This window comes from Falco rusticolus, chromosome 4 (assembly GCF_015220075.1).
Source record: "Falco rusticolus isolate bFalRus1 chromosome 4, bFalRus1.pri, whole genome shotgun sequence".
Classification (NCBI taxonomy): Eukaryota; Metazoa; Chordata; class Aves; order Falconiformes; family Falconidae; genus Falco; species Falco rusticolus.
In genome coordinates, this window is record NC_051190.1 from 33241249 (window position 1) to 33266449 (window position 25201).

Below are 25201 nucleotides of genomic sequence, written 5' to 3' on the forward strand. Positions count from 1 at the left end.
CTTTCTCCTCACAGGTTCAAAATTATTTGTTCCATCGAGCTAGTTACTGACATGTATTACCATCGTAAGTTGTTTCTGTGCACACTGCCTTGTCTTGACACAGCAACAATCACCCTGCGAGCTAAGGGCTTCCTCTCAGCTGGACACAGATTACTACTGAGAACTGGATGCTTCAATAGGGAAACAGGAAAACTACCTGCTGTACCAGTTCCAGAAACACAAATTCAAACAATGTCAAATGCTCAATAAACATCTGTTTGGGAATGTCACTCATTTTTATCTTTACCTGATCATAAGTGTCACCGGCTTCCCAAAGTGCATAGACCTTTAGTTCATCTGGTGAAGCAGCAGTCTGTGGAGGAAACTTGAGAACAAGAGGCTGTTAAAAATAACCATCTATTTAATGAGTTCTGCTTAACGATTCTATGATACAGTATCCCCGGACACCCATTACTGCATCAAAACCATTGCTGCCACGTAGTAACTACTGAAACAACACAAGCCCCTCTCCCATTCCACACCTGAAGGGGTAACTTCGCTGGGGCAGCCCCTGTGCCTACTGAGATGTGGCCCCTCCCGCAGCCACGGGGCAGACACCTTCTCGCAGGCTCATGACTTCAACAGAAACATTATTTGTCCCAAACCTGCCCTGCTGGGTGACCCTGCAGCGCGCAGATCAGGGGACAAGCCCCATGGCACCCTGACATGTGCCTTGATACGCCCGCACCATGTTTGACGGTCATGGTGGGGTAAGCTGGGGCCATGTCTGGCACACCACCTGCTATTTCATAGCTTTAAAAGGGAACTGCTAGGCATACTGGAATCCTGTGAATTTTGCATGGTGACAGTTTCCCACTACCAGAACAATCCCAGGGCTTGGATGTTAGCCGGTATTTCATGGCAAGGTGTCCAGATTTTTCCTGTCAGCAGCATTTACTTCCAGATCATCCAAAGCAACATTCAACTGAGAGCACCAAGTGCACCGCAGGGTCTTTCTGGAGGTTTTCACATGTACAGTGGCAGGTCTTAGAGATTCAGACTCTATCCTGTGTTTACCTGCTTCACAAATCCCAAGTGAGCATTTCTGACAAGCACTGTGCTTCTGCTGTATTTGTCAGCTCTGTTTTGGGGCAGACTACAGGACTCCAGAAGACTGAACACTGATGGACAGTAAACCAGACACTTGCCCATTTCAGGCTCCCAAAACTAAGTGGTTTTGTTTCTTTTTTCCATGCACCAAGCTAGAGGAGTAATTTTTTTTTTTTCTGAGGCAGCAGTCTCACACCCCTGCACACAGGAAGGAACACAGCTGCCTTCCCCCCCTCCATGCCCCAAATTCCTAAAAAAGTAAAACACCATCCATTTGCCTTAACACTTTCCCTTGGAGCAGTGACTAATGAGCAATGCTGGAGTATGCCTCCACTCCTGACATGTCTCCTCCTGTCTGTCACTAACAATTTATTCCCTGCTAACCGCCCAGGCGACCTAAATCAATCATCTATGAAAAGCTAACAAGCCAGTCCTGATTGTTCCAGTATCCCTCAATCCTGGCTGCTGGCACGAACCAAGCCTTTCTTCCCAGTCGCTCTCACACCATGCCAAGACTTGTGCATCACAGAGTGAAAGATCAGCCTTCCCTTTCATGCTTTGCCTCTGATCGTAGTGCAAAGGGGAAGAGTTTTGTCCAGTGGGAGCTGCCTGGTGGGATTAGCAGCTTTGGCTCTCACATTGGTCCAAATGGCAAAATAACAAGGCTCTACACTTGGTTTAGAGCCAGGATTCAGGTTTATTAGGCTTGTAACACCTGACATAATTCTCTTCTCATAAGGACACCTGCCTTTGAGGAACAGTATCTTTTGTATGCTTGCAGCGCAGACAAAATCCAATACTTCAGCCTCCCTCCAGCGAACAGCTGCAGCAGGAAAAGCAGGATGCAGGGCACCAGGAGCACACAGCCACAAGCTGCCCCACTGAAAAAGTCACTCAACACAGACCCAGAGTGCAAACTCTGCCTGCTTCAGCCACGTGTCTGAAATACAGCTGTGTTTATCTGGCCATTTGTGAGGAAACAGCTTCCAAACCAACACAATACTTACTTGGGAAGAAAAACCCACAGGATCTCCTCCTCCCATCCAGCCTTACTCTGCAAACTGTTGCAAACGCTGCTGTCATACAGTCCATCTACAGGAGTGGGAAATGCCATCAGTGACTCTTCAAGAGACATGCTGCTCTGTCCGAACAGCCTTACTTCTTGCCATTCGCCGTCCCTTTGCCATTTTATGTTTGTTATCTTAATCTCCCCAGCCTCACCTAGAAACAGCTCTCCACCGTCTTAAAATCCTTCTTTAAAACGTTTGCCCTGTGCCCCTCCCTGCTCTAAGCCTCCAGCACTAGTGCAGGGCTTTTAAGAGATGAACTGCTGCCCCATGCCCCCAGGGCTGCCACGTTAAAAGGGAAGCTCCTGGGGAGGAGCCCTGGGCTTTGGGATGTCTCACGCAAGCACTGAGCACGCCCTAAAAATAGCCACCACCAGGCTACATCATAGCCTCATCATAGCAAAACCAGACTGAAAGGGGCCGAGTCTGCCAGAAAAAGCTTATCAGATGGAATAATCCTAGAGGTAAACTGGTGAGCTTACATCTCCAGGAGCCTGGCATTGGTGCTAGCCCAAAAGGCTCACCATTAAGAACAAGGCTGCATTCCTCTCCTGTTACCGGGAGCCAGGCAGGATGCTGGCCACGGTTACATCATTTCCTGATGCCTCAAAAATATCCTCAAGTGTTGGGCAGAACTTTGCCACTGCATGGACCACTGGAAGGGAGCCAGCAGGAGCCAGCCACCCCCGTGCACCCCCACCAGTCTGCAGGAAATGGGTGTAGATACTCAGGAGGCAGATTCCTGCGCAAACGTTTCCCGTGGAGCTAAACGCAGGCTCAGCCTGTGCAAGCTCTGGACACAAGCACCACGCCAGCGTCTGCTGAGGACACCTCTGCTTCCCCGCTCTTGTGACGGCAGCAGCAGCCCACTGCACTTGGGTGCTTCTGCCCAGAATTCACTATTTCTTTCCATGTGCTTTCCCTCCCACTTGGGAGGATGCTACAAAGCGCAGGCGAGCACAGCGCCCTGGAGGCATCCCCACGGCCTCATTTGCAGCTGGAGCGGCATCTCTTCTGGCTCCCCACAAATCTGATTTTTCTCATACCCTGGGTGTAGTCGGTCAGCTTTATAATAAACTCTGCATCCCCCTGGTAAGTTTCCAATTGTCATTTTCAGCAACATGTTTTCTGTAATAGGGCAGCGTGCAAGCCAAGAGTGTCTTTACCCCCCACAGAACATCATTTTAATTACCTCAGATCATTGATTTTTATCACCAAAACACTTTCAATTACAGAAAACTAATGAGCATCTATGAAATCCCACGCTAAACAACCCTCCAGGCTTTCCGTGAGCTCAGGCACCCTCGTCAGGTTCTGACAAAATGGTCCAGGGGAACAATCAAGAAATACCAAAGCAGATGAGCCCATGCAAAGAGTAAAACCAGCCCCAGCACATTTGCCATCTGCAAGGAGCATCAGGGGGAGGCTTGGGGGTAATGATTTACATTGCTGATAACGGTACAGGCTTATACAGGCTCCTGTACAAGACCTCAACTTTTGCAGTAAATTCTGGGTCAGCAGAACTAAAACTGAACAGCAGACCTCCAACAAGAGACATTCCAGACTTCTGCACCTCTGCAGCTCTCCCATGACAGGCTTTTCTGAACAGAAGGAAGTTCCCAATCACCTCTCTTCAGGAGGATTTTATCTTAGTTGTTTTTTGAAAAAAGAAACTATCCCACTTTCACTCCTCACAGCCTTTAAACAAACAGTGGATGAAATAATTTCCAAAATCCCCAAATTTCCAAAGCATGCAAGTCCCAGTCCCAAGTAACAGAGCAGCAATGACCTCAGCTATTTACCATCAGCATGGCGAAGGCACACATTACACCATGTACAAAGGTGAGCCTGGCCAGCGCTCAGGCAGTTCCAAGCAAAAATTACTACCCTAGGACTTGGAAGCAGTCAGGAGAGAAAGCAGAAAGTACCACGATCGGTGGTCTACCTAGTGGCACCTCAAGTCTGTTACTGGGTTCCCAGGTGCCACAACATGTACTTTACACATGACTGAACGTGTTATTTCTGCACACACACCCCCAGCCCCTAGCAACCCCTACTCCTTAGCTGAGTTTCAACTCCCATGCTCCAGGCTCTGTCTCATCAGCCTGCCTGCTTCCTGCTCCTTCCGCCTTGCCTGCTCTTTCGAGCAGTTCACACGTGTCTTTTCCTCTCTCCCCAAAGGCAGCAGCCTCGCAAGCTCTTTCTGGTTACAACCCAATCAGCACTGCCAGATGTCTTGTAAAATTAATTTCCTTTCAGGCTTTCTCCCATGATGCCAATTCCTTTTCCTTTCCTAAGCGATCTACTGTCACACAAACCTGCTCCGTCTCATGCAATCACACATGTAATTTCCATAAAGACAAAGAAACAAAGACACCTCTGCACAGCCTAGGAGGAAAAAGACTGACCGAAGAAACCTGCTGCAGATACGGTTTGTTGCTTCCCAGAGGGCTCTGCTGGGTGTGCCGTGCCACTCCCAGGCAGTCAGTGCCACCTTCCCTTCTCCGCGTCCCTGTCCCTGAGAGAAGGAGCTTGTGCAGCTCCAGGACAGCTGATGGGAATCTGGGACTGCCTTAGATCATGTTAACAGGAGCAAGTTGGGGCAGTGAGTCACTGCAGCTCAGCAGCTTCGATGGGGAAACAGAGCCCCCAAGATAACTAAGGTACGCAGCTCACCACAGAGCGAAGCAAGCAGAGGGCAGGGCCTGCCAGAAGCAGGATGCCAGACAAACCTCCAGCAGCTTCAACATATGCAATATTGGACAGTTACTCAGAGCACATCTGTTCTTCCAGTCCACCAGCACAGGACACAAACGCTTCACAGCTCGGATGCTTCACCGCCCCCCAGCCCCTCCTCCCCAAAGCACACCAAGGGGAAAGCGTACTTACAGGCACCAAAATCTGTTTGCAGCCAGTGTCCAACACCATGTCCTGTAACATTTTGTCCGAAATGCCACTGAACAATGTATGTCCTGGAGGCAGACTGGCTAAGTGAAGGTTAAATAACCGTTTAAGCTCACTCAGGGTGAGTACAAATTGTTTCTTAAACGTTGAGGACACAAATGCCTTCAGTTCTTGGGCTACCCGGTCAATGCAGCCTCCAGGCAAGTGGCCATTTAAAGAGTCCATGGAGTCGTCCTCCGCATGGAGGCCATTGACAATGCCGTTGTTCATGCCCTCATATGCAGAGGTATCCATCGGCTCCTCGTCACTCACAGGCTCCTCTTTAATGCGGATATTGGAAACATCCATCTTGGCTGAGGCGTCGTTTGATTTCATCTCTGCCTTTTGCTTCTGCAACTCCTTCTCCAGCTGCCCATAGTTCTGCTTGACTTTTGCTTTAGCCATATTGACCCTTTGCTCCCCAGAAACCAGCAACGGATGAGCTAGGAAGAAACAAAAGATAGCATAAAACTCACCATAACCAGGCCTCCAGTCTCGCAGAATGCTTCTTGAAGGGCTTACAGTGAAATGAAAGAAGGAAACATCTGCTTGTGAAATGTAAGGCATAAACCCAGTTTGTTGATTAATTTTACTTTAGTTTGGGTGGGCTTTTTTTTGGTGGAATGTGGTGTTTGTTTTCTTTTTAAAGATAAACATGTTGACAATTGTAAGCCAAATGCTTGGGGAAGGGTGTTCCAGCTGAGGAACCTGAAGCAAGGACAAAGCCCGCTTGTTTGGTCACTAGGGCCTTTTCCACAAATCAGGAACCCAAGGCACAGACTGTTTATACATCCCTACTTGCGACTCAAGTGCTTCTTTGCCCATCAACTTTTTTTTTTTTTTTTTTTAAGAGTACCTAGAGGCTGATAGGGCCTGCTGCAGCAACTGCCAGAGGCAGCACAAGGATGTCCTTTAGGTACAGCGAGGGGAGTGAAGGGGCTAACAGTGAACCTGAACCCCCTTTTAGCATGAGGTGCACAGTATGAAAGCCTGAGACCCTCTTAGTATTATTACCCAGTGATGGGGGTAATCCTCATCCCCACTGGAAGGGACAAGAGGGAGCCCTTTTCCATGCTTCCTGCACCTCTTGCCCGTGTCCTCTCCCCACACAGCTATCCCAAGCTGAAAGGAAGGGGTGTGCTGGTGGCAGAGGAATCCAGTCTCAATGCCAAAGGAAGGAGTGCTGCGTCTAAAGCAAAAGCATGCCCAGCACACAGGCTGTTAGCTTCTCTGCTGTTAGGCTTGCTAATCCTCTCCAAATAACCCAACACCTAATTCTTCCAAGCAGATCAGACACAGGGTATTGAAATGGATTCATAGGCTCGTTTGTCAGTTCTGCTTATAGTCTTCACTGGCTCCAGCATCTGGCAGCAAGCCAAATACCTAGTTAAAGCTCTCTGGAATCTCAAGTTTTCACAATCTTTTAGGATTAGGAGGAGCTACTTTAATATTCTCACTTGAATCCATGGTGGAGAAGGATGTCAAAAAGAGACAGCTACACACCTTCTCACAGCTCCCTGCCAAACACCTTCTTGATCAACAGGTCAGCCCTTAACCACCCCCCAGAGAGCCTTGTGCAAATCAGGGAAAATAAAAAAATCACCTCATGCATATTTGCTTGCGAACTGAGAGGTGAGGCTTGTGCACTGGCCCTGTCCTCTCTTCAGGGGCTGCTTACACCCTTCACACCATGCAAGCTGCCTTAAATGAAGAAGTGGATAACAGAACTAGCCGATTTTACACTATCAAACAGCAAGTCCCCACTGCCAAGGAACTCTCCCGGCTCTGCTACAAGGGTGCTACAGTAAGCTTGTCTCACCCCAACATCAGTTATGTTAGTACAGACCAAGGTCTGTCTCGAATAATCGAGAGGAAATTGCAAGGAAGGAAAAATATTAAACAAGACCAGACCAGTCCCCACCACATTCAAAACCAGATAGGAACTCCAAAACATCCCCCAGGAATATGGAGGGACACGTGTGCTTCAAGATGATCCAAGCACAATTCCATTTACCTGATTGTGCCTCTTGTTTCTTTGGTGTCAAGTGCTCCTTTAAGAGATTATAGACCTTTTCTAATCTGAAAGACAAAGATAAAATACACCAGGAAACTTTTAGTTGTTGTGCCTGCATGCAGCCATGCCAGCTTTAGCCATCACCTAGAACACCCAATTTCTCCAGGGAGCCAATGAACAGGAATGACTTGAACGATGTATTGACACCCCCCACCACACCACTGCCTGGTCACCGTGAGGGGGAAACCTTCGAGGCAATATAGATCAAATTATACATCAATGTCTACCGGAACTTAGTTTGTACTAGACAGTTCTCTGGTTTTAGCTTAATCCCCAAAATAAAACAAGTCATTTACTTGGCCTGAATGCCCATCCACAGCATATGTTGCCTCTGGACTATATCTGGATGCTTCTTAACAAAGTCTTCATCATAAGGGAGCATGAACTCCCAACCTTTGTTTATCCTTGCCACAGACATGTGCTCTAGGAAGTCTTTCACATCTTCTGGGCAAAGCTAAAAGAAAAAGAAAAAGCATAAATAACACGGCAGTCAATTTCCATAGGACATACTCAGCCATGCAGCAATGGGCATTGTTCCACGAGACAGGAATAGCTGGGCTGACTTGGCACATACGGGGCACCTCCATGAATACACACCCAGCTACGCCAGAGATACTCATCCTTCTCTGCTGCACCAACACTTTCACACGATGTTAAAAGCACAGGACTTCAGAGAGCAGTGGTGATTAATCACCTGAGTGTCAAATAGCTCACGGCATGTTTTGTGAAAAGGGAGTTTCCAAACTGAGATGAAAAGACTCTGTTGTGAAGAGAAGCATATTCTACAATGTTAATCTTAGTTTAGAGCTGCAGGTCAGATGTGCTGCACCTACACATGCACAGCATTCAAGCAGCACTCGGTCTTACATTTCACAAGCAGATGGTCTGTGCATAAACTGACTCGTGTTTTACCATTTTACTGCATTTTAAGGAAATAATTTTTTGGTCCTTTTTACTTAAATGTTTCTTATTCGTCAGTTTTAACAGACTATTCAGGTACCCCAGTTGCTTTAAAGCTTTTCTTCAATACTGACAAGTGGAAAATGCTGGCAGAAGAGTTGCTATTTTGTAACACCCCCCAAGCAGAGTAGCTAGCCTGGACTGCACAAGCGCTGGTATGCTTGGGTGCACGACCGGTCAGCTTAATTCCAACCGCGTCCAGCTTTCCACCGAGACCGATGAGAAAACAAGATGCATTCCAGCAGCTCAGCCACAAGGCCACTCATACCCTGAGGAGTCCTGGTAACTGTGGGAGTTGCCCGATACATTTCTAAAAAGAGTATGTATCTACACACCTGTTCCAAAGCCAAGGCATGCCTGGTGAGCAGCACTGCAAGTCAGCAGTAACGCAGATGCTGAGAACCTGAGGAAAGGCTTGCAGCAGCATCCACTACCAACGTAGAGACAATGCCCAACACTAACTACCAGCTTCTGATTTAGGAAGAAAAAAAATCACTCACTTTTGTAACTGCTGCCACTTCCTTTCTCACAACCCAGCGGTCCTGTGTGAACTTCCACATCTAGGAAGGGAACAAAGGAGAAAAACTGAGTAACTGTATTTGGCAGTTACTTTACTGAAGTTGTAGTAAAGATCCTGTTCAATGATGTTACCACAAAAAACAGAAACCCCATTTCTTTCAAGAATGTGGAATTAGGAGATTCTTGGCCAGGTTAGTGGGAAAACACCTTCTGGCCTCAAACAGCCATGAACACAGTAACCAAAGCTTTGAGAGTCCATGGTTTGCCTTAGTGAACCTGTGACTACAACAAAAGCTATAAAGAATCTCCTGAACTCAAATTCCATTTAGCTTCTAAAAAAATACCCCAAAAGATCACTGCAGTGATGCTGGGACTCCAGGAGTCACACCTGAGGCTCAGCTTCTCACATACCTAATCACCAACCTAAAAAACTCTTCATCCAGTTCTGTTAACGTGGGGGCTTGTAGAGGCTGATGACTGTTACCTTTCTGCAGTGCACAGCCCCGTATAAAGTTCCTGTTCCCTTCTTCAATGTCTATCACAGTCGCTTACAGTTATGCCAAGATGGCCTGTCACTTACATACTTGTTCCCAGGTAATGGAAAAGCTAGGTGCTCTGCACAGCACCTCCCAAGGTCTAGCATCCCGAGAGGCAGCTGCTGGGAGCTGGCTAACAGGATACACGAGGACTCGGGCAGAACACTGTCTGAACATGACCTTCGATTTCTTCCTGTCTCCATTTAAGTAGGCTATGACCTCTTTCAGTCTGTGTGTATTAATAACGCGAAGAATTCAAAATCTCATTACTGCAAATTTCTTCCTGCTCTACGTCATCCATGCATCCTTCTCTCAGCCCACAAACACACAAACCCACCATGCTCACTTTAGGGCACAGGGCATTTCTGTTTTAAAGCACAAGAAACTGCAGTCCAAAGGAAGCAGATCTGTCAGCTCTCTGCATCTGCACACAACTGAGGCAGCTATACCCTCAACTGGAGCCAACGGCACTTATGTCCTCAGCATTAATTGCGTAAGAAACTGGGGAAAAAACATCAGCTTTCAAAAAAGACACAAATTACTTTCTCCTCCTCCCCAAAGTACAGCACAGAACAGGTGGACACTAGAAGTCACTACTGGCCATAAATATTTTTTAACCTCATTAATTACTTTACACAAATGCATACACGGAAATAAAGCTCACTTTTTAAGCTAGAACACACTTTCTCCACAGATGCAATACTGCATTACATACTCCTTCTGAACCTCATGACCAAGCATTTCACTTTGTCTGGAAGCCAGAAACATTGATGCCATTTTCTAACATCTTAACTTTTTCCCTGTTGTAAAGCTGATCAGCAAATTATTAGCCTTTAAGATCAACACAGATCCATTTCTCATGCAATGTATATTTGACACAATCCAAATGAAAATAATTTATCTTTACATCTTAATCGCTACAACGCTACCGCTTACTTAACTGAGCATAGTAATTTCTGGTCCCTAGAAGTTTATGCATGACGTGTCACCTAATCTACTGTGTCCTAAAGACTTAAGTCACTGGGTCACACCTGAATCCAGGTCTCCATATGGCAGTGTCTTGGGCAGTCATCAGGACACAACAGCAAGTCAGTTCCAATCACCATCAGTTTTATCTTACACTGGTACTGTAATATCCTTAAAGTCTTTTGCACAGCATGCTCGTATTCAGAGCTAAATCTCAAACAAAATTTGCAAAAAAAGGGGAACAGTCAGGTCTAACTGAAAAAAATGAGAGCAGTACACTTCGTCAGCTTCTCTTTGATGAAGTGGAAACCATAAACTGAATATGAACTTAGGAACCACTTAGGAATTTAATTATTCCCATAGCTAGCGAAAATAAACAATGCAGAGGTTGTTCCTTTTTGCTGTGGTTATTTGTTTATAAGACCTGTATTCATTTCAACTTCCATGTGCAGCTACTGCTCACAAAAGGTGCCTGGGAACAAAGGCCTTTCACTGATTAGCAGCTCTGGGGAATAAAGTCCTTTTTAAAGATCAACAGTGCATGCTCAGGGAGCAGAGGGCTTACCCACACTGCCCTCCGAAGACCTCACAGTCCTGAGCCCACAGAAATACATCCGAAGAAACAAGCACTTTATTATCCAGTCCTGGCTGCTTGTAAGCCCTGCATTGTGGGGGCTATGTGATAGCGGCTCCACAGCATGTATTAGAAAGGGATGAATACCGTTAACGACAGATGATCCGAACCTGCCAGTCAGCCACAATGTCAATCTATGCCAACACTCCTACGACAGACTTGTAACACACCTTCAGGATTAAAATACAAGTAATTTCTTTGGAGGAAACACCTTACCGCAGTACAGCAGTAAAGTTTTGCAGTGCTGCAACCTCTGAGGCAAACTCCACCTGCATTTTCCCTTTACAAACAACAAACACTTTCATACTTACAACAAAGTCTCTTCCCCTACAGAGCACTTCTGCAGGGACTCCACTATGTGGGCTAGAACTATCTTTCGGGTAGAGGACATCACTGTTGATTAAAAAGGAAGACGGATTAGTTACTAGGTACTCCAGAAAAATGGCATTGGTGAAGATTAACATAACAAGCATGTCCTCCCTGTTCTGCAGTTAAATTACACCTTTATCCAAAGCATGGTTTTCATTAAAGTAATTAATATTGGTGCAATGACGCCACTGCAATTACATTAGTGCAAAAAGGCTTACACCAGCAAAGCAAAGCCTTGTGGTGAGCAGATATGTGCAACACAGGTAGAAGCTCTGCTTTGTTCTTGCAAAACCTATCCTCCCTTGGACTGGTGTAAACAACACCAGAATAATCCTAAGAAATGCTTAGGCTAACCTGGCACGCAGCCTTGAAGGCAGCATTTAGCCAAAATGCTGATGTATGGGCATAAGGTGTTTTTTTTTTCCTTCCCAGCAACCAACGGCTTAAGAGAACAGTACTACAAAATGTCACACTCGAACCAAACAGCCCTGAGACCAACATTACCCTGAGTCCTTGCTTGCTTGCAAGACCAACTGGATGGCATTGTTAGCATGGTCTCCAAAGCTTTAAGGCAACCCAGGTTCATGATCTTGATTCAACCCAGGCCAAAGAAATGCGTCCCCTCTCCATTTAATCCACAGTGCATGTGCTGCTCTGTGCCCAACCATCCCAAACATGCCACATGTACTGTATAAACATCCTCCTCGGACTAGTAGAAAAGAAACATTATATACAATATATAAAATTATTATATTATATATATGTATATATAATACCAGCTATAACATAAAAAAAGTCTGAATGCTAATAGCTGTGTTTTAACTTGCTTCCAGCTTCCGTCTGGAATGGCTGGAAGGACGGTTGTTACTAGTTGCTAGGAATGTTGCTAGTGCAGGCCTCTATCAGTAACTGAAACACATCCTGCTAACACACTTGAATTGGTAGCTGGTGCCACCCATCTTCACACAGCTACTTCAGAGACTGTAGGTCTCCGCATGCAGTGCTCCACCCAGGTAAAAAAAAAAAAAAAACATACTGCACTTCAGACTTCAATTCCCAGTGGGATGTTTTATCCTGATAAAACAGGAGAATGATACAGAATCCATTTCATGTGGTACACTCAGTACCCCACACTTGATTTATTAAGCAGGTAATGCCTTCCAGAGGGTAGCTTTCAGCTGACAAGAGCAGCATCCACTGATGAACAGCGAGGTGACTGCACAAAGATCTTTCTTTGACTGAATTTAGCTTAGAAATACTGTAGCTGACTTTGGTTTTATTTTCTGTGTTTGTATTTGACACTAATCTCTGGAAGAATTTAGGACAGTCCTCTCACAAAAGAACATGAGTAAAGACAACATCAAAAACCTGACATAAATTAAATGCAAATACAGATTACATCACTGCTCGGCCATAATTTTAGCTGGGGTAGGTTTAACATCAGCCCTGCAAATTTTGAATATCTGACTGCACTAAAAACCACCAAACATTAAATCAAGGTTTTACAGTAATGTGAGTTACAAACACGGCTACTTCTGGACACAAGGAAGAGGAGCATATAAAATCCATTGTTCTGATCCTTTCCTTAAAGCAGAAAACCATGTCCCAGTAACAAAGACTAGCCGTACCTCTTCACCACCCAGTTTCCCTGGACCAGCATTGCCACCTGCTGTATACAGCGGAGAACTGCCGTAGAGTCAGTCCCAGAGCCTAGCAAACTCATCAGATTTGCAAATGGCATCACCTTCACTGAAAGGCAAAATACACACCAGATTACGGGTTTCTTCAGTGCACAAGGTAAAGACATAGATTTATAAATCTAGGATACTATGATTTATGTTGAAGTTCATGGTTAAAGCTATATCTTAAAAAAAAACCCAAACCTAAGTTCTACTAAGTCCCCCCTCGCCCTACAGTCATCATCTGTTCTAAAAATACCTGTTAGTGTTTCACCTGATTAGCTTAACTGGTCCCAAATTAATTCATTAATAACACTTCAAAATTCTACGCCTTGGACAATATTTGGAAACAGAGATACCTCACAAGACAGGAAACTCCTGAGGCAAAGTCCTCAGGATTTGCTCTCATCAGATAGTAACTCTGAAGAGACAAAATAAAATTCCTAGATGACATTCATGAAGTGCGTGCAACTGAAAACTTCCCAGAAAATGCCAAAGTGCAGCTTGTTGCATTAACTTTCAACTTCTGATTCATACTCAGACCCCACATTCCAGGTGATACCTGCTGAAACAGATGTATCCAGAAAGCTACCATGAGATCAGAAATTATTCTAAGAGTAAGTTGGCTGCAAACATACATCAGCAGTCAGATCTGCTGTTACTGCTCTTCTCTGCACAGCAGGTGTTCTTAAGGAAAGGCTTGGGATTTGGATTCTTCACAGAATCAGAGAGCCAGACAGACTGTCCGGTGAGGTAACAGAACTGGTACTACTAGGAAAGGTACCTTATCTGAGGCAATTAGAAGTCACAAAGTGCAAATGTACTACAAAAGCTACAAACCATTCTTCATCAAGATCTTAATCTGATCAGCAAGGGGTAAAGTTCTCAGCTGGGCCATAGAAAGCACATTGCTTGGAGCCATCGGTTTGTCACTGCAGGTAAACAAGCAGATTTGCAGACCATGAAAAAGAGCATCCAGCCAACATGGACTTTGAACATTCTGTACAAACACTTACTTCTCTTCCTCTACGCTTGGAGGCATCAGCATCATTAAATATTCACTGGAAAAAAAGAAAATAAAAGAAAATCCTTAAAACGCTTGTCTTGGGACTTCCCAAGTTTAAGTACTGTTATTTCTTGCTTAGAGCATTCCTACTTGCATGAACCTAAAAATAAACATTAGCCTGAAAAGACAGCTCTCCCCTTTCCCATCTTCCTCTGTAAATTCAATGCCAGTAAAAGCTACTGACATTCATCTACTCAAAGAGAAGGTATGAAATAAATGGGAGTCAGAATCCCAGCTCTTCTGTACAGAGGCATCCAAACAGAGGAACTGCAAGAGTAAGGGGTCACGTGAAGTCCTGTGACACAGAGAATCAGGCCCACAACAAGCAAAAAGTGTTTTCCACCTATGTAATTTAGATATTAAGAAAAATACACTCACACCACTAAACAGAGAGGAGAGTCTGCCACTTTACCAGTACCTGAGCCATGGCTGTATCAGAGTACAGCAAAGCACTGACTGCATCACAGGAAGACTCCTGTAGGGCTGCAGTCACCAAGACTGCACAAAACTGAACAAATTTCAAGTAGTTTCAGGTGTGTCTCACAAATCACAAAGGAAAGTTTTATAAGATTTGCTAACAACCGAAGTTATTGGTTTCAGAGTTTTAATTTATTTCAACCAGAAGGAGCTTTTGTTTTACTTTTCCTTTACAGTATTTATAGTCCCAATTATGCAGGGTTGTGACAACGAACAAAACGCTACAATCCCAAGTCAAAACAAGTTTTAATCTCAGAGTACAGGGAAACAAAGCAAGCAACCTGAGTAAGTTGAAGGCTAGTTTATTTCTGTATTTTTTTTAAACAATTCAATTTTTATCACGGATAGACTTACCAACGAGCAGACTTCTAAAGAATATACCTGCTTATTACTCTGAAAACAATCCCAACAAATTACTGCAATTTCTGTAGGAAACCATCAAACCATTACCTGGGAGATTTAATTAATTCTGTGTTTTCAGCAAGGCCATGACCTTGACTAAATAAATACTGGCGCTCGTGTTCAGAACGGCTATCCTGGAAATACGGAAAAAAAAAGTCACTACCACATACTGAAAACATACAAAATGCCAGAGAGCTGGATTCCTCATTCCAAATTGTGACCACCCTGTCATTACTGCACTATTCAAGCGTTCCACCTCACTAACTGATGTTCTGCTTTCATTTTCTCGAACAATGGTCACATTATGTGGGACATTTCTGTTGCCGTGACTTAGAAATCTGGCAGAGATGCATGTGGGTCAGACAGACAGAATTTCTGACACTCAACTGACTGGGTTCCCCAAGTTTTCCATAAAGACCAGTTCATAATCCAAGACCTGAGCAATTATTCTACTTGGATCCCTCTTCATGTTCGTCCAGCTCCCAGTTCTAAACCTTTTCCAACACAGAGACCCCAAAGCACTATCCAGCAGAGGAAGCACAGAGCACTGCAGGGTCTGTTCAAGCCTACAAACCTGATTTTCTTCATTACCTTCTCATGATTCCCATGGGCCCAGATGTAAAAATAGTTCTAGACCTGGCTGAGCCTTCACGCCCAGGTGGCCACCTCAGCAGCCAGCCTACATACACCTACCTTCAAGCCATAATAATGTAAATGAACCCAGTGCTCTTCTGCCTGTCTCTTCTGCAGGAACTCATAGGACTGAACACGTCGTTGACGAGCTTGTTCCGTCTCAGGGCGGGAGAATCGTACCTAGAAGATTTGGGCATCATTAAATACAGCCCTGAAACCGCGGAAACAAAACACCTGCATTATTTTTTTGGTACATAAGTAACAGAAACTAGGGCCCAGGATCCAGTGAATCACCCCTTGCTGTCAGTGCCATATTTATGCTTGTGCAACAAGGGCAAGTCCGTCTTGCTTCCCCCTTCCCAAACCCTGTGTCATCAGGACTAGCTGAGGTTTCCTGTCCTTTTATTCCTGTATGAATTGTCATGCTTTCTTATGAACTGTTGCCTGAACTATCATAAAAAGGAAATCTGGACATACAGTAATTTGCTTAACATCATCTTCAGCTTCATCCTGGGATGAATCACCACCTGTCAGAAAATACAACAGAATAAAACACACCACAGCAGTAAAAACCCCAAAGCCAACGTGCCACTGTCTGAGGGCCCATGCAGGAAGCAAGCAGTACTAGGAACTACATAACCACAAGTTCAATCCCAGCTTGCCAAACTATGCAAGTATTACAGCACCACACTGCTGCTGTGAGAGGAGATACTGTTTCCTGCAGTGCAATTTTTCAGTGGCAGTGATGATACACCTCCCTGCTGCTGCCCTTGGACACTAAGCACCCACCTCCCATCCCTCTGCTGATCCCAACAGTCTGCCCACAAAGGTATTTATGCAGCTACACTGAAAATAAGATCAGCAAAACAATCCAAGAAATGCACTTATAATCAATATGTGAGAATAAACACCTTCAGAATATAATGACTCTCACAGGTAAAATTACAGAGAGAACTTGTATCTCACCTCCCCCAGAAAAATGCAACTTACGGAGCATTTACCTTCATTAGCAGCTTCTCTTTCTCGGTGTTTTGCATCAGCCTTGTCCAAGTACGTGAAGCTTGGCCTCAGCTGAAGAATTCCATGTAGTGGAGTCAGGTGAAGTTCACCTGAAAAAGAGAATTAACATCAGTTAGATTTGTTTTTTTCCACTGCACAAGGACAGCACTTTTCATTATCTCCCTCTCTCTGTTAAGGGCACAGCTACAATTGAACATAAGTATTTAATACAGTAAAACATAAAAAGAGATTGAAGTGAAAAATTCATCCAGTGCTCAGGATTTCAAAGGAATATGAAAGACCAAGACCTATTTCTGTTACTTTCCTTTTTGTGTTGCAACCAGATCCTGCAGAGAGCCTCAACCTGGCTCAGACCTGACCTATAGTTCAGGAGACTCCTAATAAAGTAGTCATCACCGAAGACATTTTATGTATTTCCATTTCAAATGATCATCAGATCAAAACCCTGTGATGACATTAGGAGACAAGAGGGGGCAAGAAGTGCTGAACAGGAAAATGAGATAGACACAATTAGATGGAGATAGTAATACAAATAACAATGATAAATTAACGCTATAAATGTGTATTACTTCAGGCCAGCATGCACTGTTAAGATCCTGGAGGCAGCAACAAACCCACTGTGTTCTTATATAGTATCTACAATTTTGCTAGACCTTCTGAAAGACTCTAGGGACACTGATAAGGAAATAATTTCCTTTCTTTAAAGAGGCATCAGTCAATTAAAACACAGGCTGGAAACAAAAGAACAAACAGGTCTTATTTTAACCCTGAAATGAGCGTGTGTCACTGCTGTGAGGGGTAAGCAAAAGAAACTTGCCTTTTTTATAAACAGCAGCTGCATACCGGGAAACATTACTTGCAGCTTGCGAAGAGCAGAAAGTTTGCTTGTCCATCAGCTTCCTGCAGACAGATGAACGCTGTGAGATTGTATTCTACAGCAATGTGGCATACAGATGTTACAGGTATGAAAGCAGCAGTTCTCAAAATGGAGTATCAACAACTGCAACAAATACATACACTCATCTTTCTGTTTGCAATTCAGAATTCATGAAGCACACCAAAAAATGTAGGTTACTTCCAAGAATACTTACTACGTAACAGTGTTCAAAGCACCCCCTGAGACTGTACAGCCACGTGCTCTCACCTTTCCCTGAAGCCCTGGTGGACATACACATCTTTATGCTCACCACAAAAAGGAAACGAAGGCAAAGAGGACACCTACGAGGAATAGGTACTTGTTTCGTCTGTACATGTGCCATCTACATTGAGAGCAATCTGTTCTCCCTTGCTGCGACAGTAGTTCGGATTCAAAGTATCAATTGCCATTTCAAGTTCAACCTAAACAATATGAAAGACAGCTAATTACCACGGCAGAACCCCAAACACATAAATTAAAATCCCATGCTTGCTAACATTTCCATAGCTTTACAGCAAATTTAAATAAGTAAGTGTCATTCAAATCCACAGGGCAAATCTCACACATAAAGTTGAGTGTATGTATGTGTTTTTCTAGGATGGGGACATTTTTAACAATAAGCTAGAGATACACAAACTCCCACGTAAATGAATGGCAGCAGAGAAATGAGAGTTCTTTAGGCAGACTTGAAATACACCTTCACTTCGTTGGATACCCTCACCACATTATCAGTCTAGTTTACTTATCAGTACAGATCAGGCACGAGCAATATCCTTCAAGACTCCCCATCACTGAGCATCAATTCAGAGTCTCAAACCTGAGACATGTTGCCTTCTAATTTGGGTACTGAGGAATATAAAGTAACTACATCCTCTTCAGAGGTAAATGCCTTGATTCTGTTTAGTTTGAGACTGCAGCACTTACCACTGACTTTGTAGTTACTCCTAATTTAAGCTGGTTGAAGCACAGAAACAAGTTCCAAGCTTTTAGTTACAAAGAGAACTATTCCCCCCTGCCCCCGCAAACTAAAATTCAGACAAATGTTAAAAAATAAGCGTTTTCCTGCAGTGCATTTCTCTTTATATAACAACACAGCATATGTCCTCAGGGTGTGCCAAAGCCCTTATAAATTTGTATATCACAGCTACTGCCTCATTTTTGATTCCCCTTTATTTTTACTTGTAAACTGAACTACTTACAAGTGCCTGAATGAGACGGTAGATTTACAAGTCTGTGCAGGGTTTACAATGCAAATGTTTGCTAATTTTAATAGAAGACTTCCTGACACAACATGATCCTGACTCCAAAGTTCACACGAGCACTCTCCTTAACCATTTCCCAGAGCAAAATCCTAGTATCACAGCCATCTATTTCTGTGGGTTTTAAATAAGGCATTTTAAAATCATAGCCACAGTTCTGGGATACATTTGCAAGCAAGTGCCTCATTCTAGCTTTGGCTGTATTTTCACTACCTATACAATCCCACTGATTTCAAAAAGACTACTGATAATTCACAGTCAGGCAAGGGAGAAATCAAGATCCGCACTGACACTAAGACGACAGAGTGTGCCTCCAAAGCTCAACCTGTTCTGTATATTGTAAAGACCTTTTAAATCAAGTTGTATTAGTACAAGCACCTACAGACCGAATTAGCGTCAGTAACTACATTTCCCTGAGAGACTCTATATTGAGTGGCTTTTCCATCACAGCTTTAATTATTCTCTTTATAAACTACTCTTATTGTAAACTCAACCCTACAGACACAACTGCGAGACTCCCCCACAGCTCCAAGCACAGACTTTTGGTCTTGCAAGTAGCTGCATAGTTATATCAGCTTAATAGCGCAATGTGCTTAAGTACATTCTGCCCAACATAAAACACCTTTTACAGAGTGGATTCAAATGATGACCAACCTTTTGCTGCTTTGGTTTTATCTTCGCTGATAAATGTGTAACATCATCATATGTCATGGAAGCTGGACGAATAGGATACTGGAAAACAAATCAATTTCATAAAACCCTCTTCATTTAAAGATCAAAGAACTTGACAGAAACTAACTCAGTCTTCCCTGTCCCACATGTAGATCCAGTTGGCAGACAGGTACAAGACATCAAGAAAAGAAACTACTTGACCGATCTGATCTGTCAGTCATCAGGTTTGGGAGCATGACCCAGAAAGCCTGTTGCTTCCCCTCCAGTCCTCTGCTTTCATCACTACACAACACCCTCCCTGCCCCTCACATGTCACAATAAACTATAACACAGGAAAATGGTACCACACATTAGTCCAGCAGAAAAAAGGCAATGTTAGAAGCAATTAAAACCCCATCCCTCACCGTTCACTCTCTGGACATTTATTACCTAAAAGTAAAATATTTGTGGGTTTATACAAGTAGTGTTAGCTTACAGGACATGGGGCACACGTAGCTAGCTAGTCAGGACACCAGAGCCGCGTTTAGCCATATGGGTCTCTCTTCTGAACCATTTGGGCATGCTGAGTGGTATCCAAATAAAATCTTCCAGCCATAGCAGCATCCTGCTCAGAGCTGACATTTCTCCAGAACACCCGCGGGCCCCATCACTGACCAGTGCTTGCTCCTGACATGGGGCAACTGTGGGTATCCCAGAGACAAGGCTGCACAGCCCAGTCCAGCATGTCTGGCTGTCTCCACTTGTGCTCTGCTGGCACATGCCACACAGAGGATCTGTACAGGAGGCAGCAGGCTTGCCAGTGGGCATCACTGATTTGTCATGAACAACATAGAAAGCTGGGCCTGTTCAGTCTGGAGAAGACTGAGAGGAGATCTTATTGATGCATCTAAGTATCTTAAGGGCAAGTGTCAAGAGGATGGGGCCGGGCTCTTTTCAGCGGTGCCCAGTGACACGACAAGGGACAACGGGCACAAAGTGCAGCACTGGAAGCTCCATCTGAATACAAGGCAAAACTTCACTCTGAGTGTGAAAGAGCACTGGAACAGGCTGCCCAGAGTGGCTGTGGAATCTCCGTCTCTGGAGATGCTCAAAACACACAATCCTGTGCAACCTGCTCCAGATGACCCTGCTTTAGTAGGTGGTTGGACTAGATGATCTCCAGAGGTCCCTTCCAACCCCAACCACTCTGTGATTTTGTGATTTCATCCAACAGCCTCAAGACTCTCCATTTTGCAGATGGGAAAAGTGAATCACAAAGGTAAAATAATTAGAGAAATTCAGTGGCAGAATGGAAAACAGACCTCTACCTTCCTATTTCCACCTTCAGTCCCTAGTTAGCTTTATCTCCACAACATAAGGGGGCTCTTCTGATGACTCGCACTAATTTATGAATACTGATGACATTTTAAATAGGGCCAGTCCTAAATAAGTATTTGTTTAGTTAAGATGACAGAATCAGTGATGACAGAAGATGGCTAAGACTGCAGATTTATCCAAACCATGATAAAAAAGACATAATCTACTGAAAGTACTCTGTTAGCGTGGTTAAAGGGAGTGATTTAATGACAAGTCTGTGCCATAAATGACCACTCCTCTCTTGGCAATGATTTAATACTAAGTATTTCAGCTGACTGAGACCCAAACAGGCTTGCCTGTATCCAAGATCTTGGCACACCAGAGAAGTAAGGAAAGTTAACTGCTCTTCGAATTTATTTTAAACAAACTGTCACTGCACAGAAGTTAACTGAAATACCTGAAACAGATACAGCTTCTCCAGTAGACTTCTGGCCAGGAACACGTCAATCTAAAAAGCAAACCAAACAACCTTCATTAGAAGCCAGCTGTAATTGATGGAGCCTCAGAAAAAAGCACCATCCCCAGAGGTCAAATACTGACAATTTTAGCTTTTCATTATAAACTCTTATAACATAAAACACATCCATGACTCTTTAGTCAAAGGTCTTCTCTCTGCTGAATTTGACATGAAATTCTGAAGTTGGTCTTTTAAAAAAACAAACAAAAAACTCCACTGTGATGAGGCAGCACACAGTGGCTCTAGCTGGTTTTTCTCTCTAAGGAAGCTTGGCAAACCAAAACTGAAATGAAAGAGGAAAACTTTTTCTAAATGGCTGAAGTGAATCTGTTATCACAATTGAAGCAAGTGGAAGTTCTCTTTTTTGCAGTAATGACTGAAAGGTAACGTCAGTACTAGTATTTTGTCATAAAATCTTTCCAAATTAGACAAAGACACACCCACATACCAAATCTGATTTAATATTAGTATTTTGCCACCAGCACTGAAAATCTACAGATGTTTCATGCACATCACATATGGAAGCTGCTATCTTGGATACCTTTATATATACTCCTGACAATTCCCACTCCTTTTCTCATGGCTTTTCTCCTTCTTATGAGCTTGCCCTTCCTTGTACTTCTGATGTGTAAATTCAGACATAAAGCGGACACTGTGGCTGCTCTTTGGGACACAGCAGTCTTTTAGAAGTCCCGAACCAGAACACAACTGCTTGTTTCAGCAGAAAGCATGAAACATTTTAGCTTCATATTTAACAGATTTATAATAATAATAATAATAATAATAATCATAGTAATAATATTAAATATTAACATATTTAACTCATCAAAATCATTCCAGTTTTTTACAGCTTTCAGAGACATGCAATAGGGTCACTGGAAACACACAGCAGCACAAGCAAGTTTGCCACCTATGTTTCTATTCTGACATAAAAAGATTACAAAGGGTGAAAAATCTAAGCTGGATCTGCCAACATGGACAAGACTATTTTGGCAAAATAGATACTGCAAGCCATATACTTTGCCCACACAGCATGTTTCCTTGCACAAAGCAAGCCATTGGTTGCAAGACAACCCCTGATGGTGATGACACGCTGTTTCAGCAATGTAACACTGGGAACTGCAATAATTGTAAATAAATAAATAAAGCCTCACATACAGTCACTGTTGCCACAATGCACTTTTACCTCTTGTATAATTGGATCATCTTCTTCATTTGCCATGCTAGGATACAAAAAGCTTTTTCTTGGCTTACTCCTTGGCACAACCTGAAAGAAAACAGAAATGTCCTATGAGTCATAACATCTGTGCCACGTACCCCATGTAGCCTGAAGTATTAGTTCAAGCTAACTCGGTTCTTTTCAGTGTAATCTGTTTTTCGAAGGAGTGTACATGTTTGCATGATCAGGTCCCTAACACTCCACAATCTTGACCAACTGCCACCAAATCTAAGAGACAAGCAAATGTCTCAAAAATAGGCAAGTTCTTGTACCTTTTCTGAAAGCCAGCAGTAAGAAAGCGAGCACTAAATCACTGCTCTAGGGAAGGAAAGACAGACCTTTTGTACTTGAATAACGTATATCTTTTATATACTGTGTAACTGTAACACACAGATAGCAGCTGGCTTTCCAGCCAGCACGTGCGAGCTCTGCAACTGCCACACACAGTCACCAGCGTCACTAAGGACAGTGCCATACTGTTAATTTGTTTCCCTTCTCAGAAAAATTCCTTGAAAGCAGGTAACGGAGAAAGCTCCCAGCTAAAGAGCTGGGAGAAGAGAAAAGCCTGTGTAAACCCTGCGCTTGGGACCAGACAATATTCTCATCTGTGAATGTGCTGACCTTGATTTCATCTACCTGCAGTAGACGTGCTGCAGCCTTGTCTCCTGACCCACCACCTTCAGACTGTATTGCTGAGAGCTCCAAAATACACACCTCGACCTGTCTTCAAGTCCTTTCAAACCATCAGAACAACAGATTTTACTTCGTAACTACACCAACCCCAAATAAAATAAGGGTTTGATATTAACTGGGGACTAGGTGCTCTTGAACAAAGCGTCATGATGTTCAACGCAGAGCTGGAGTCAGTGTCATGCCTCGTTCAGATCTTTGAATAAAAAATGATCCCTCAGCTAAAGCAACACTAGTTTTTCCCTGCTGAAATAAGACAAAAGGATTTACAAATTATTTGGGATGCCACTGCAATGGTGTTATTAGTCCAGATCACTGAAAACACTGATAATCAGCCAGTACTGGTCAAGATAGGCATAAAATTAAAAAAAAAAAAAAAGACCTCTCACAAATTGACCAAAGAAAGTTTTAACAACAAAGATGATCAGGCAAAGAAATACAATCTGTGTTTGGGAACTCTCCCTCACTGTCTGCTATTCCTCAATGCCAGCTTGTTTCTTTGCTGGACCTCCTATGGAGGAAGAGAAAGAGGCAGCATCCAGGATCAACTGGCAACAGAGAGGTTATAAAAGAAGGAAACTAGCATTCACGTTACATCCAAGACAGTGGCTTTTTTTTTTTCCAAATACACAAGCCACCACACAATTTAAGCAGCTCAGTATTTTTCAACAGAAGTGCAGGTTTCTCAAAACACCACGTTAACATACACGCAGTTACCAAAGAAACCCTTCACAGCAGCTAGATAGGCATTCTGGATATGAGCGTTATTAACATCAAATGGACAAACTTCCATCAGGCAATACCTCTGGTTTACTTACACTGTTTCTGCCATTCCACCTAGAAATATGCTTCCATATTTTTCACTTACAGGTTCTCCACTACCAAAAAAGTGCCCCTCCCAGTACTGAACTGGAATTTTCCATTTCTTTATGCACCAGCATATCCCTGGCTCTTCCCACCATACATCTGTATTTGAAAAGTCACCACTTAATAACGTTTCCGATTGATATTTGACACGATTTTGCAGAAACGTGAAACCTTCACAGCAAAAAGCCAGTATCTTAACTACAGGCTGAGGCTGTTACTGCACAACTGTAAGCATGTGATATCTGATTGATATCAGAGTGTTTTCTGCAAGCAGGCACTCAGTTCTTCCCAGAAATACATGCATAGATATGTTGTTTTAAAGAAATGAGATTTGTCAGCTCCAATTTTGCTTTCCCCGCTCGCACCCCCTGGGCAGCCTGATACAGCAAGCTCACGTAAAGCCAGCCTGATAGCTCTGCACAAAATGGAACAATGGTGGTTTTCATTCAGAACAGAGCTGATGATGGGAGGATGCCCAAGATGTGTGAGAACATGTGATAACACCCAGGTGGGAGATTTGGGTCCAAACCCTCCTTCCTCACTCCCCTGAGAGGGCTGGGGAACCATCCTGCCCTTCTCCACATCCTGAATGTCAAGTACTTGCTAGCTTGCTCCCTCTCTCCTGAGAAAGTTATTCTGCTTTCAAGAACAGAAATTGTGATTCCCTCAGCTAAGGAGAGAAACTTTGCCTGAAGGACCTGGTCTCTAGTCCCTCTTATAATGCTGCCTACGCAATTACACATGAAATCTCATCTAGAATCCAGCCATCAGTACTCGAGGAAAACATATTACAGAGATTATGTTTTTTTCTTATTCACTTAAGGATAAAGAATGACTACAGTTCCTTTTATTGGCATATCAGAATGACAGGTCTATAAATAAGCAGCAGTGTGTCCCAGCACAATTTATAATATTCATGCAACTCGAAGGAATCTTCTGAATCAAAATGAAGCTTTCACTGAAGGCACGCAGACCTAATTCTACATCTAAAGTATGTATACATATACGGTGGTGTTCATTTCTACATTTATCATATACACACATACACAATGGTGTTAATTTCTACATTTTTCATATATATGACACTGCAAAAGTTATAGAATGGAAATAAACATCAGAAGATTGCAAACATGGCCAGCAGTTTCAAATTTCCTTTTGATAGATTTTTTTCTCTTTTAAAAGGTACTTTCTTTGAAGGTGCAAGTCAAAATATAATGTGAGTTATTAGTACAACTCATCAAACTTTAGAACAGCTTGCAGGAGGGCAAGTGACATAAATCTTCTCTTTTGTCCTGCAATGTGACCAATGCTAGGACCAATGAAACCACTCA

The 25201-nt window shown here is 43.5% G+C and overlaps 1 protein-coding gene across 3 annotated transcripts in view; it reads right to left on the bottom strand.

Annotated features, from left to right (window-relative positions):
- POLR3E (RNA polymerase III subunit E) overlaps positions 1-25201 on the bottom strand; it is a 30162-nt gene that overhangs the window by 3291 nt on the left and 1670 nt on the right. The window contains exons 2-19 of one of the 3 annotated variants that reach the window (XM_037384220.1): positions 22281-22361; positions 21035-21085; positions 19264-19341; positions 17657-17772; positions 17252-17334; positions 16416-16523; positions 15892-15941; positions 15475-15594; positions 14830-14915; positions 13853-13897; positions 13677-13768; positions 12786-12906; positions 11100-11181; positions 8634-8693; positions 7470-7627; positions 7114-7178; positions 5046-5542; positions 287-364 (exon numbers count right to left, since the gene is read on the bottom strand). In XM_037384220.1, the coding sequence (XP_037240117.1) occupies positions 287-364; positions 5046-5542; positions 7114-7178; positions 7470-7627; positions 8634-8693; positions 11100-11181; positions 12786-12906; positions 13677-13768; positions 13853-13897; positions 14830-14915; positions 15475-15594; positions 15892-15941; positions 16416-16523; positions 17252-17334; positions 17657-17772; positions 19264-19341; positions 21035-21085; positions 22281-22316 (1926 nt within the window). In that variant the 5' untranslated portion in view covers positions 22317-22361. The other 2 variants (XM_037384219.1, XM_037384221.1) reach the window with 2 other exon arrangements.